Here is a 14,597-nt window from a genome sequence, read left to right on the forward strand (position 1 = left end):
ATGATATTTAGTGGCATAATCCACAGTAACATATCTCCAGCATGACACGTAAAGTTAACACTACACAGCTCTGCTGATTTATCCCACTGATGTAACTTATTCTACAGTGTAAATGATCCAAAGGCTATAGTTGTACGAAAAAAAAAAAAAACGTGGAAACAAAATTTAATTAAACAAAACTAGGCAGAATACGTTGCAGGCAATGGTAAAGTAATATCTCACCTGAGGATTTCCATGCTTCCGAACATCTAACTGAGCAAAAGAACAAATGTCGCCAACTCCAACTACCTCCACAGAGAAGTTCCGGAAAAAATCGATAATTTCTAGGGATTTGTGGCGTAGACAGAAGATTAAAATAAGGGGAGTGATAACTGGACTAAGCAATTCTTCCAAGATAAAGACCTGAGGTACAAAAACACAAAAGGAGCAAGTTAAACCAGATGTACATGTTTCTCGACATATTCTTTACTTCACAGTTTATTTCTGTTCAATTTTAGGTACCCTAACCTTTTTGAAATGTATCACTGCATACATTTTAATTATCATGGCAGCAGTCAAACTAAAGTAAAATATACCAAACATTTTTACTGATTAACTTTGATCCCCTTCATAAAAAAAAAAAAAAAAAAAAAAGGTTCTTCAGAAGTCCATTGATGGCTTTTGAACTGGGTCATCTGTAACTGTTAAAAGAGTGCTTATGCTATTGTAACTACTGGGTGAGTAGCAACGCACAGAGCTGCTGACGAAATTCATCCAGTACTCTCTCATTCCCCCAATCGCCACCTCTAGACTCTGCAAGTCACTTAACAAGAGCAGTATTTCTGTATCACCCTGCTTTCTTTGTCATGATGACACATAATATCATAAGTAGAAATCTTTGCATCACTTGTTATCCAGTGCATTTTGAATTCTAGGGAATACTAGTGGATTTTTTACAGCATCTTCAACAATTTTCAGCACTTACGGGAACCACTTATACAATGAGAATTACTCCTCAGTTCATAGCTATATACTAGGCTAATGACAACCACAGCCTTTATAAGCTTAGCTATGCAATTCAACCCAATTGCGTCCCTACGCATCATGGACGTTTATTAGCAGGGGATATGTTAGTTAGGAAGTTTCTAGAGGTTATGGGGGAGGTTACTTTAGGCATTAATGTCTGCTTCTATCAAAGACATGGGGGAGAGGGCAGACCTGGGGTGAATTTCTGATTTCACATCTACTGGTCAAGGTTATGCTTAAGTAGGGTTAGAGATGAACTCTGCTTCACAGGGCTGGGGAGCCTGTTCCAAAGCATGGGGATTCTCTTTGACACATAGCTGTCTCCCCAATATGTCTCATTTATGCCACAAGCAAAATTTAAATCCTCAGATCTAGTGGTTTAGATGCTGTTTGTTTTGCGGATTTGCAAAAGGTCCATCAGAGCTGGATCAGAGGATGCCCTGTATGCCAGGCATAGATCATCTCTCCATAACCTGTAGGAAAAAAAGTACAGAGGTAGGACTTTAAGGCAGTCAGTATAGGACAGTGTGTTTAAGCCTGGATTCTCCTGGTAAGGAACCTTTGTGGGCATTCCAACTGTTGCATATATTTGATCAAGTACATGCTGAAGAGGGCATTACACTTAAAGATGGGTCTGATAAGGGCCAAATAAAATGGCAAAACAACTTCCTTAGACCTGGATGCCTTGCCCTTACCTATAAGGTGGGTGACATATAATGATTATCTTACTACATGTTGGTCAAAGACCAGATTACTGTATACTTATGTTCCCAAATCCCCAACTGTCTTATCCATGGAGTAATTAGCCTGGGTGGCAATTTTCCCAAAAGGCACTATAATGCATTTCTTGGCATTGAGTTTTAGTCCGTGATTTTGGCACCAGTCATTTGTCTGTGTTAGACCCTCTTGTAAACTGTTTGTGTCATGGGGGAGGATCTACGATAGCTCACAATTTGCAGTCATCTGTGAATTTGTTCAGCTAAAGGCCCTTGAAATTAGCCTTTACCTCCAAGATATAGATGCCAAATACAGGCACTCTCAGCAGGAGGCCCTGAGGTGCCCTGCATGTGACCAATCTATTAATGGAAGTAGTATCACCAATCCTGACTTCCTGGGTCTCAACTGTGATCCACACAGCAATCCAGTGAGTCAAGCATTTTGGTGAGTTTGTCAACCATACGTGATTTTCCCTAACACTAGAGGACTTTTCACCATTATGAACTCCTCAGTTGTCAAATAACTTGAGTGATGATCACAGTGAATCCTGCTGGGATTTAGCTAGTTAAAGCAATAACTGGCAACCTGCTATACTGTGTTGCAAATGTTTTTTTTTTACTAACACTTTATTAAACAGCAACATGTCCATGTTATTATGCATATACTTGGCATTCAGTCATTTCATTCAGATATTGCCTAATGCCAAAGACTTCATCTTCGGTCTGTGGACTTTCTCAAGGCTTTTGAATTCTTCTTCTGCCTCCAACCTATAAATACGAGAATTTTTTTTCAGTTTCTTTTCTAGTACTTCTGTCTCTGCTGATTTTGGTTCAATACTAACTTTACTTTATATTGATTTTTAAGCACCAGTAACAGCTAAAGAAATCTGCTCTTCAACCTTCTACCCATTAAAAGTTGAAATGATGAGAACACTAAGAATCTGCGGTGGAACACTCCTATAACCCACAAATGTAATATAAGACTGCTCATAAAGTTATTGTTGCTGTTCTCTCTCTCGCTCAAGATTTTTATATCTGAATTCTCATTCTTGACTAAATTACCTGAATTTCTGACATTTGCGCTGTGGATCACTGTCTGACATGACATCAGGTATTACTGAGAAAGCAGACTTTAATATACCAATCAAACTTGCACTTACTATGTTCATCAGTTTGACTATCATGGAATTCCAATAATCATGAGATGCAGAACCATAGCTAAACCATCTGACACCCTGGACAGTTCCCCAACTGATGCCTCCAACTCAAATCGGAAAAGCTCAGAACAAAAGAACAAAAAAAATAACATACTGAGAAACAGTTAAATAGTATGGATGATAGAAGGTGCAGCCTGCCTCTGTAATAAGAGCTAGCAAAAACAGACATGAATTGCCACACTGGTGAAAAAACAAATACTACAGGGGGGATACAACACAAAGTATTCTTCCTAGTACTGAAAATGGTAGTCTAGCTATACACAGCTTAACCATCCAAAACAGTGTCAATAAGCCTGAACTACTACACTGGAAGGCCAGAAGGAAAAAAAAATGACTCCCACATCACTGACAAGGGTAAATGCCTAGCTCTCCAAGAAGTTCTGGCTAACTGACTAGTGCTTAGAACTGAAATTGACCAACCTATCAAGGGAACCCTATTCTACACCATCATCCATCAAGTGCAACCAACACAACTACTAAAGGAACAGTCAGAGTCAACTGCATAATATTAATCATCTGAGAATGTGGGTAGGGCAAGAACCCTTGGAAAGCACCCATGCTTTCATCATTTGCAATAGCTGCCTCAGATCAAGCTCCTCCAAAGGAAGCTGCAAGGACAAATGCCTCTGGATCCCAGTTCACTAATAGTAGAAGAGTGTAGTAAAAATTTAAACATTCCGCAACTAATGTTACACAGTCTTCTGTCTCAGAAAGTAAATGGAGCATGGAAAGATATGACCTCAAAAAAAGTGCAGGGGAAACTGTTTTTGGAGATCCAGATGGCCTAGGGCTCATCACCTATGTTAAACCTCACAAATATGGGATGGCCAATGCAGGTAAAACAAATGCTGGAGTTTCTGGAATGAGAGTAGGTACAATATCCAATGCTGCATTCTCTGATGTTAGCCAGAACTTTGCTAGAAGGGTCACCACTGAGTTTAATGTACATTCTGTGGAAAGCAGAAACATTGCCGGTTCTGCAGGCTGCAAAGTTCAGGGTCTATTGCTGGTTAATAGTCTGAGGCACACAAGTGAGCCTACACCACCAATGTCAAGTCACTTGAAGTCAAGAAAGCCAAAGATGCCCAGGGCACTGCCACCAGCTGACCCATTGGATATGATGCTAATGCTGGGGTCTCAGAAAAAATAACAGCACTGATTAGTGGCATTTTGGAACTTGCAGAGAAGAACCCAGGAGCTCTGAATTACATTCAGACCAAAAGTCAAGGAAACATTCATGAAATATCAGCCTAAACACTACTTGGAAACTTTGGGAAGGGGGGGGGGTCAGAAAGTGCAGTTGCATTTGTACAACAGCAATGTAAATGCTGGAGTGTCTTCACTGTTGCAGTAATGACAGTATGGAGATATTCTTGCTGTGGTAGTATAGTCCTTGGTCAACATGAATACCAGGGACTTAATTTTCTCCGCCTGGACAAGTGGATGCTGTGTATCTAATTGTCATGACACAGGTATGAGGGTTGTTGGCCAGCAGCATGTTATCAGTTTTTTCTTGTCCCACACCCTGAACCCCAGGAAGGAGCACAAGGCATTTAAATGGCCTCCAATGGGATCCTGAGCAGAGAAGTCTGGAAAACTAAGCTAGTCAGGGGAGGGTGAATCATAAGGCTGAAAGGAAAGGAGAGGTAGCCCACCCCAACCACTGGGCACAACACAGAGGAAGGAGGGTTGGAAAGAATACTTCAACAATGAAGACACTTGAACATCTACGTTTATGGTAAGCAGACAACTGTACTATGTTCATCAAATCACTGTGGAAGTAATGACAGTATGGGTTGAATCCCAACACAAAAAAGGGGGTGTGGGAGGGGGCTGGAAACCACTTATGTTGAAGCCAGACAGCCTTGCAAAAAAGCAGAGGCAGAACTGGCCCTAGTCCTGAAAAAAAAATAGGTAAACTGTAATGCTTGGCAAATGTCTGAACAGAAGACTAAGTGACAGCGTTGAAGATTTCTTTGGTGGGAACCCCTTAAGAAAGGCTGTGGTAGGAGCAGTAGCTCTAGGAGAATGTGTTTTGATGTGTGCTGGGGAAGGAAATTTACCATGGTGACTGTAACAAATGTGTTTTGATGTGTGCTGGGAAAGGAAATTTACCACGGTGTCTGTAACAAAAGGAAACGCAGCTAGAAATGCATTTAGAAATGGTTTGTTTGCTTATAGGCCTTCTTACCTTGTTGCTAACAAAGGCCACAAAAAATTGGTTTTCCTAAGATTCCTGGTTTTGTCACGTTAATATCTCAGCTGTGTGCAAACATCTAGAAAATGAAGACTATACTCTCCCCTGTTCTGGGGCTGTGGAAAGAAGATAGGAAGGCATCTGGGCTGATTCAGACACATCATTAACCATCTTTGGCATAAAGGAGGGGATTTGCTGAGAGTGGCCCTATCAAGTTTGAAGGTCAAGAATAGTTGGATGTGCATTAGGGCTTGCAATTTAGAGATCCTCCTAGCTAAGGTTATATAGCCACTAGAAAGGCAGTTTTCCAGGAGAAAAAATTGATGTCAGGAGTAGCTACAGGTTCAAAAGGTGGCACAGTTAAGTTTCTCAAAAAAAAAATGAGATCCCAGGGAGGAGAACGTGGTCACCTGGGAAGGCCTGAGGTAAATGATGCCCTTCAGAAACCATTTTAAAAGGGGGTCGGAAAAAAGGGGGAAATGCATAGGGAGGTAGGCATGCAAAAATGGCCAAAGCATGAATCTTTACAGAAGAATGAGAAATGCTGGAGTTGAACAGTTCAGCTAAGTAGACTATCACCAGGCATAGTTTTGCAGGAAGTGGCAGCTGGCCCTTACAGTGGCACCAAACAGCAAGTCTTTTACATTTGGATTTGTAAGATTTCCTAGTACTTGATTTTCTGGTCTCCTTTCAGACAGCCAGGAAGTCCTTAACAAAAGAAATCCCTTGAGAGGACAGTACTAAATCATCCATGCTGTCAACCTCAAGGTGCTCAGACTGGGGTGCATAGCAATTCTCCTGTTTTTGGTTAATAGGTTCACCTTTTGAGGTATCAGCTACAGTTCCTGCTTGCTCAGACTATGGAGCAGATGAAACCAATGCTGCCTCACGCAAATAGATGCAATTAAGATCACCCTTGGCCCTTTCTCCCTGATCTTCAGTAATACCCTGTGGATAAGAAGTATGTGAAGAAAGGCATATAGAAACACATTTGTCCATTGAAAGGAGCAAGTGTCCATCCTCCAAGGTCTTGCTGCCTGTGGCCCTTGTGCAAAAATTTTCCAACTGCTTTTTTAGATTGGTGGCAAAAATGTCTATTTATGGCACACTCCATTTTTCAGTTATCAGTACAAAAATGCCCCTGTTTAGACTCTACTCATTTGGAAATGTTTCTGACTTGCTGAGGTGGTCTACTAACAGACACATGTTTCCTAGGCCATCAGGTGTAGCACCATGGACTGAGGTGCATCACACAGCTCTATGACTAAACAACACAGATGGCGGGAGTGTGTTCCTCTCGGTTTGCTTATGTACCAAATCACTGTGGTGTTGTCTGTCTTTGCACAACTCCTGGCTTCCACAGATTCATGAATGCCAACATGCCTTTTAATACTGCCAACATCTCTTTTTGGTTTAAGTGATTTTTAAGAAGGCTTGATCTCATTTTCATTGTACATGGAGACTTACAATGTGCACACCATGCCAGATCTAAGGATCCGATTTTGAGGCTATATCCGAAAGGGAACCCCCTTGTTTAGACTGCAGGCTTGAATCCACCACTACTACTACTCCTTTAAACAAGGAAAGGTGGTTATTCTTGTGACTGAGGGAATGTTTGTGTTGGCACCACACATTCTTGAGGTACAACTCAATCTTTCTCATATGTAATTTTGCTAATGGAACCATCAGGATACATGAAGCCATGTATCCAAAAACTCTCAGGATGTCCCTTGCTGAGATGGCTGGCTGAACGACGAGAGAGTGGAAGTACTTTGTTAGGAAGGAAACATTTTCCTCCAGGAGGAAAGCCATTTGTAGACCTGTATCTAACAGGGCTCCTAGAAACACTAACTTACATAATGAGGTCAGGTTGTACTTCTTCAAACTGAGTGAACCACAGATGAAGAGAAGACTGCAAATCCTTGACTAAATCAGGCAATCATTCAGCTAGAGGGAAAATTTGAATGTCCTTTGTCCTGGCTCCCTCATGGACAGAGGCAGTCAGTACTGATCACAGAATTGCACTGCTAACAATGACCATCTAACCATGGTCAATAAGGGTTCTCAGGTTATTACATGACTTGGTTTGTAAAGGCCCTAGGGTCATTAGCCTAGTAACTTCCTATGAACCTATAAGAAGGCAATTAGTAGGGCCAGACATTCTGTAAAAACTCTGGGCACAGTAACCAAGCCAAAGGGCAGACAGGAGAACTGATATTGCTTCTACCTGATCTGAAGCACAAATACCTCCTGTGTGCTTTTGTTATGGGAATGTTAGATCTACAGTGATCATGAACACCTTGGGGATAGCATGGGTGTAAGATTTTGCAAGGTTAACATTCTGAATTAGGAACCAGCATGAACCTGTTTAGTCTTGAAAGATCAAAGATAGGCCACCGGGTTCCTTCTTTTCTTGAAACAAGGAAAGAGTCTCTAGTAGTATCCTGTGCCCTTTTCCTTTAGAGCAAGTGGTTCAATGTAGCCTTGAGGTAACATCAACCAATATGAACAACAGTCTCCTGGAGTGGATGTTTTGGAACCAAAGGGATGTCTGCTGGTTTTGAGAGACAGACAAATTGTAGTACATACCCTGAATTGATTACATTTAGTACTCATTTGTCCTGTGTAATGTTTGCCCATTCCTTGAAGAACAGTGAAATCTTTCCCCCTAATTTTGAAAAAAAACAGGGTAATACAGACTGAAAACACAGGAAAAGGAAGGAATGGAGAGGTATCTGGCTGAGTCATGGCTGCTCCCTGCTGAGTTCCTGATGCCGGAACTTACTAGGCCTTTTAGCTTGGTCAGCTTGCCATTTTTTATGTTTCTGGTGTGTTTTCCTTCTAGTCCTTCTGTTTGTCTGGGTTGAGAGGAAGGAAAGGACAAAGGCTTGGTAGAGTAATTCCTACAAAACTTATATGGCTGAACCTGACCATCTGCAAAGATTTAAACTTGTCCTACATTTTTTTTTTTGAAAATGGCTTCAGCCTCAGGTCCAAACAAAAGCTCCAGAATAAGCTGCATCCAGAAGTACAGACTTAAAATGCTTTGGAAGGGGCTATTCCCTTAACCAGACATGCCCAGAAATGACTGACGCAGAGGCAACCGCCCTGCTGATGCTTCTAAAACATCAAAACCTCAATGCACAGAATGGTTAGCAACTGAGGAACAACAAAAGCAGAAATTCAGCAGCTCTGAGTAAACAACTCTATCCTCCATCAGTAGTTTTTCCTTCGTCTGGTACAGAAGTTTCCTGAAGTTAACCATATGGAACTGGCAGATGAGAGCTCGCATGACCAGTGTTAGCAGAAGTGTACAATTCTTTGCCAAGTTTATCAACAGTTCTTTCTTTTTCATTTGGCAAAGGATTCATAGAAGTGCGGTCCTTATTGTCCTTGGGACCATGAGAGACAACCTCAGGATCTGTTATAAGGTTTCTAAACAGGTGCTTACAGAAATCTAGAACCCTGTAAAAATGGGCTGGTTTTCTAGGAGCAGGTGGTTGGTAGGCAGGCGGCAAGCAAGAGTCATGTATAAAATTATCCAATACTTCTAGCACTGTAGGAATAGCCAAGTGTTTATGCTCAGGGAGTTTTAAAATGTTTCCAACACTCTTCTTAGAATGATGATAGTCCTGATCTTCTCAGTGGAGGTGTTCCCTCATTTTATGGAGTCTCTTCCTAAAAGGGAATTCCTTGGTTGGTGAAGCTGAGGCAAGATTTTCATCAGATTCGGAATCAGCACATGAACAAGAAGAAATTTGATCAACATATGACAATTCATCCTCATGAGTTTCATATGAGTCATAGAATCGTAGCGGGAAATGTCCCTCTTTATTTTCACAGGAGATGATCCTGTAGTACGGTTTCTAGCAGGAGATATACATTCAGAACTCATAATGTGAATGCGATCCCCAGACAGTCTCAGTAGATCCTGCTGGTGGGTCTGAAGGCCTAGGGTGAGGCAAGTTAGAGTCTTTTTAATCTTGGCCTTAGGCTTGGGTCTGGGTGTGGCACTGGATGCATTGGGACTAGACCACAGCTTGTACTCAATCTGCTGACAATTCCTCTCTAACCTGGGGATTCTGTCTTCTCCCTCTGAAGCCCTAGAGTGGGAGTCAGAAGTTGAGACCTGCAAAGCAACCTTGGGCCCAACCGAGAGCCCAAGTCCTTTGATCCATGCTGACGTGGAAATGGCTGCTAGCACATCATATTCCAAAAGAGTCTCAGTAGTAGCCCTGGGCTAATCTACAAGACTGCAAAAGCGTTTCCTCTCCTTTGACATTCATGAGTCTGGGTGGACTGGCTGATGTCAAATCACTGTTGTTTTCTACACTAATATGCTTCAGATGCTTCTCCCATTGTTTACAATAGGTACCAAAATAAGTGGAACCAGCAGATGCCATACTACAGGTATGTCCCTGATAGCTCAATTCTTAGACAAAGAAAACGGTTAACGATTCACCCTATGCTTGACAGTTCAGCTATTAAGATGAGCCTAGTGGGGACAGTTTGGCATGTTTTGCTCTGGGCCCAGGCAAAAAGACAGAGTATGTAAAGTCTCGATGTGGAACTCAAGACAAGTACTTACCTCACAGAAAGTACAGCTGTGTAACAACTTACCATAAGAGTAGACGTCCTACTGATCAATGTTGCAGTATTCCAAATGATTTGGGTTACCTTGCCAAATAACTTAGACTTCTGGCCAGGGTGCCAAAACCAAAAACATCCAAAGAGCCATACATCCGACATATGACCAAAGCCCTTGGGCACAAGGGTACATAAGTGGACATATGAGCATAAAACCTCAAAAGGCCTCCAAGCCAGAAAGCGTGTAGACACCTGAGGATAATAAAAAGTAATGGTCATCTAGAATGGAAGAAAAGATAAAAAGGCTCCTCCTCAGTCCATGAGCAGCAAAGACAGAGAAGTGAGATGGCAGGGAGGGAAGGAATACTGCAACAGTTATCAGTAGGACATCTAGTGTTATGGAAAGTTCTTACACAGCTACACTATTCCTTCCTTGGAATACTGTTGAAGTATTCCAAACTGTTGGGTGGTTCCCAAGGCTTAGATTGTATTTAGGGTGGCTGGATGAGGCACAGCAGAACTGTCAACCAGGCTAGAGAGGACTGATCTGGCAAAGGCAGCTCTGACTTGAGAAAAAGCATCTACCTTGTACTGTTAGGTAAAGGTATGCACAGAAGACAAAGTAGAAGAGGACACAGCTCTGGTATACTATATGCTTTCACTGATGAAGGTAAAAATGTGTGTGTAACAAAAGCAGATGGATTTTGAGTCCCATTTAGAAACGGTTTATTTAGAGGCTGGATTACCCAGCTTGGTTTCTTGGAAGGAAACAAAAACTGATCGGTCCTGTGGATTAACTTAGTCTTGTCCAAGTAAAATCTGAGCTGCCTGTCAACGTGTGGGGAATGTAAGATTCTCTCATCCTTATTCTGTGGATTAAGAAAAAATGTCAGGAAGTTGAGGAATGGTTCATTGACTACTTTAGGCATAAGGGAGGGGTTAGCCCTCAACAAAATTTTGTCCTTGTGAACAATAAGTAAGGGAGGGGGTGCCATTGGGGACCTGGAGCTCAGAGAATCTTCTAGTTGAGGTAAGGGCTACTAGAAGCATGGTTTTTAAACTGCTGTTTACAAGAGAAAGAGAGTTACTATTTCCAAGGACAAAACTGAGGTCCCAAGAAGGTAGAATCGCTTTCCTAGGTGGTTTTAGCTCCAGTCTAGACAGAAAATGAGGGTCTAGATTGAAGTAAGTCAACAGAGATAGCCAGGACATGTGCATTGATCGAATATTATGCCAAAGCAGCTTTTAACAGAACACACAAATTAGACAGGATAATGGGAACATCTGCTTGTACAGGGTGATACTCATAAGCATGACACTAAATTAAAATTTTCCCATTTAAATATACAAGATTTCCTGGTAATAAGTTTCCTTACCTCCTGAAGAACCTGTAGCACATTTTCGGAAAACTGGTGTTTGAAAAGGATCGCAACCCTATCACCCAAAGTATCAGGTTTAGAGATGGCAGGTTGGAGTGAAGAAGTGAACTTTGTGCTGTGTGAGTAAGTCTACTCTGAGGTAACGGTTAGTGATGACCCCTGACTAGGTGGGTAGACAAGAGGGAATCAATGCTGCCTTGGCCATAAGGGAGTCACCAGTAAGATATATGGGTAGTCTGTGTGGATCCTTAACAAGATCTTTGGGAGAAGTGGAAGCAGAGAGAAGGCATAAAGGAAGCCCCATTTCCAAGGAAAAGACAAGGTATCTACTCTCCATGCTTGAGTTGGAGTAGTCTTGGAACAAAACTGAAGCAGTAGTTTGTTGTGGATGGAGACAAATAACTCTATCTGCGGTACATCACATCTGTGCACTGTGTCTAGGAAGACTTCCCTGTTTAGTATCCATTCATGAGGGTCTTGTCTTGAGCTAATTAGAAAATCTGCCAAGATATTGTCCTCTCAAGGAATGTAAACTGCTTGAAGGGACAAGTTTGCTTTTGTGTCCTGATGCCAAGTGATAACAGCTAGTCTGCACAGCTGAAAATAGTTCCCCTTGCTTGTTTATGTAACGCATGACTGTAGTGTTGTCTGTAAACATTCTGATGGGACCTGGGGTCTAGGAGCGGGAGGGGATCTGCATGGCCTGGATTAGTGCCCGTATCTCCTTCTGGTTGATGCGCTCTGACCTTAAATTTGGTGGCCATCTGCCCTGGACTCTCTGTGAGCCAGTCCCTACCTCCCATGTAATGTATGAAGCACAGTCTGTATTTTAAAAGGTAGCCCAGGGTTGAGGCTTACCTGTGAAATCCACTACTGAAAGTCTTTCTTTAAGTGAGGAATAGAAGAATCTCAGTGTCCAGACAGTGAGAATGGTGGAAGCAGATGGAATTTGAGTACCACTGCATCCTTTTCATATGAAGTCTGGCAAAGGGAACCATGAGTATGGTTGCATCTATGAACACCAGTGTCTTGAGAACTTCTCTAGCACTGCAAGTCTGAGGAGATTGGAAGTAGCTGGATGAACTCTGTATCTTGCCTAGAAGACAGATGTCCTGCATGAGTCTGGTATCTAGTCTGCAGCCCAAGAAAACAGGTCTTGGGTGGTCTCCAGTGTGGATTTTATGGCAATTATGAACCACAGACTTTGAAGGAGGGACAAAATGGTCTGCAGAGAGGGTGCCTGTATTAACAGGTTATCTAAGTATGGGAATATTTGAATTCCCTGAGTTCTGCAGAAGGCTATGACTGGTGGCAGACTATTTGTAAAAATCCTGGGGGCTGTAGAAAGTCCAAAAGGCAAAGCAGAGAACTGAAAGTATGATGAGCAAGCGGAGAATCTCAGAAATTTTATGAAGTCATGATGTATGGGAATGTGAAGGTAGCCATCCTTTAGACCCAAGAGAACTAATAAAGCTTGCTGAAGGATGAAAGCCATAAAAGTTGGGAGAAACAGAATCTTGAATGAGGGGACCTTGAGGAAAGTGTTGGAATCCACAAACAAAATAAAGTCTCAATTCTCCTTCCCTTCTTGGGATATAAAAAGTCTTGACTAAAACCCTTTTTCCCGGTACTGATGTGGTGCAGGGTCTACTGTGCCTCGGTCAAGCAAAGCTTGAATGATGGGAGGTAGGAACTTTGTCCAACTGGGATGAGGAGGAATGTCCTTGAATGGAGGGGACTTCCTTCCAAGATGTTCTGTAATCATGCTAAATAATGGAGAAGACCTATTTGTCTGTGATTATGAGCTGCCAATTCCCCACAGATGAGGTGAGTCTTTTAGACAGGGGGAGGGATGGAAGGAGGGAGGTTTGGGAGAGGGAAGAAAAAAGTCAGGCTGACCTGACTGGGTAGGAAGACCTCCAAAATTTTGAGTCCTTGTTTGGTTTGTCTTGAACTCTTCCTAGGCATTTTCTTGGCCTTATGAAAGGGGCTAGATTGCGGGCAGCCATGGTGGTGCAACGGTTAGCGTTGCCACCTCACAGCAAGAGGTTCTCTGGTTTGATTCTCGGCTGGGGTGCCTTCTGTGTGGAGTCTGCATGTCCTCCCTGTGGTCGCGTGAGTTTCCTCCGGGTGCTCTGGTTTCCTCCCACATCCCAAAGATATGCTGTAGGTGGATTGGTCACTCTAAATTGGACCTAGGCGTGAGTGCGTGCATGTGTGTGTCTTCTGTGGAAGGTTGGGTGCTGGGCTGGCAACTCAACACCGTAAAACTCCACTGCCAATCATGAGCGGACAAGGTGATCTGCTGTGGCGACCCCTAACTGGGAAAAGCCAAAGGAAGAAGAAGAAGATGAAAGGGCATAGATTCCATGGGAAAGGAGAATAGAAGTTTGTGGGGTAGTTTATTTGACATCTGGAAACAAAAGTAAGGAAAATGTGTTTGCAATCCTTTATAAATTTCTTGTAAGATTTTAAACAAGATGACTGCATCAAATAAAAGATACCTATTGAAAGGAGGATATAGCATCTTGGCTTTGATGTCCTCAGGTAGGGACTGAGAATGAAACCACGCATACTTTCTGATAACAGAGCCAGTAGCAGCTGCCCCGAAGAAGCCTCCACTGCATTATAGCTGCATTTGATGCTATGTCTAGCCACCTGTATAGCCTGGACTACCATGGATATGGCATACTGCTTGGTCCAATGTTTTATTTACATTTCCCAAAACAAACAGTGAATATTTAGTGATTTGGGACTGTTCAGGGCTCTAAACGCTTGAGTGGAAAAGATGTATACCTTTTTTCTCCATTCTATCCCCTGCTCAGCCATCTTTACCCAAGGGTAGGGCATTAGGAGCATATACAATTTTAGATGGCTTACCTGAAGCCATAGAAAACACAGAAGGATCTGCCAAAGGGTTCATGTACAGAAACTTTACATTTTTAGGCACTTTGTAAAATATATCATGCCTTTTGGGGCTGGTGGCAGACAGTCAAGCAATATAATTGGAAGCAAAGGCATCCAGGACAGGAAGAACTGAAGCAGGTGCAGGGATGCCTACCTCAAAAAGGTTATAATACTTTTTTTGCACATCAGAACTGTGGATTCCCATTTAAAGTGTTATATCATGTTACACATGGTTTCTCCAAACTAAGCTTCCTCTACAGGGGAATCTGGGGAGACAGAGGCTTCATTATCTGAGCTTACTTTGTCTAGAGAGTGGATCTGAGAACAGTAGGTCAGAGAGAGTGCTCATCAGAATCAGACTTTGCCTCATCATCCTCTGAGGGTGATTCCAAATTTGTCTGTTTTAGAGCATTAGGAATAGGAGCAGAGGAGACAAAATATGGTAGTTTGAGTGTGATTATGGCCTTAAACAGGTCTTGGAAAAATCCATTAACTCCTTTTCCTTGTACAAAGGTCCATAGGTGTTTACTAGGCTAACGACTACATGGGCCTCTTAAAGCCTAGCCACCTATCCCAAATCTCTGACAAG

General features: G+C 42.3%; 1 protein-coding gene across 2 annotated transcripts in view; it reads right to left on the reverse strand.

Moving 5' to 3' along the window:
• Positions 1–14,597, reverse strand: part of LOC122798555 (autophagy-related protein 9A-like) — a 1,089,020-nt gene that overhangs the window by 515,331 nt on the left and 559,092 nt on the right. For both annotated transcript variants that reach the window (XM_044067609.1, XM_044067608.1), the window contains exon 9: positions 223–402. In XM_044067609.1, coding sequence (XP_043923544.1) covers positions 223–402 — 180 coding nt within the window. The remainder of the gene's footprint in view (positions 1–222; positions 403–14,597) is intronic.

The sequence above is a fragment of the Protopterus annectens genome, chromosome 3.part1 (genome assembly GCF_019279795.1).
Source record: "Protopterus annectens isolate FY-2018-M chromosome 3.part1, PAN1.0, whole genome shotgun sequence".
Classification (NCBI taxonomy): domain Eukaryota; kingdom Metazoa; phylum Chordata; order Ceratodontiformes; family Protopteridae; genus Protopterus; species Protopterus annectens.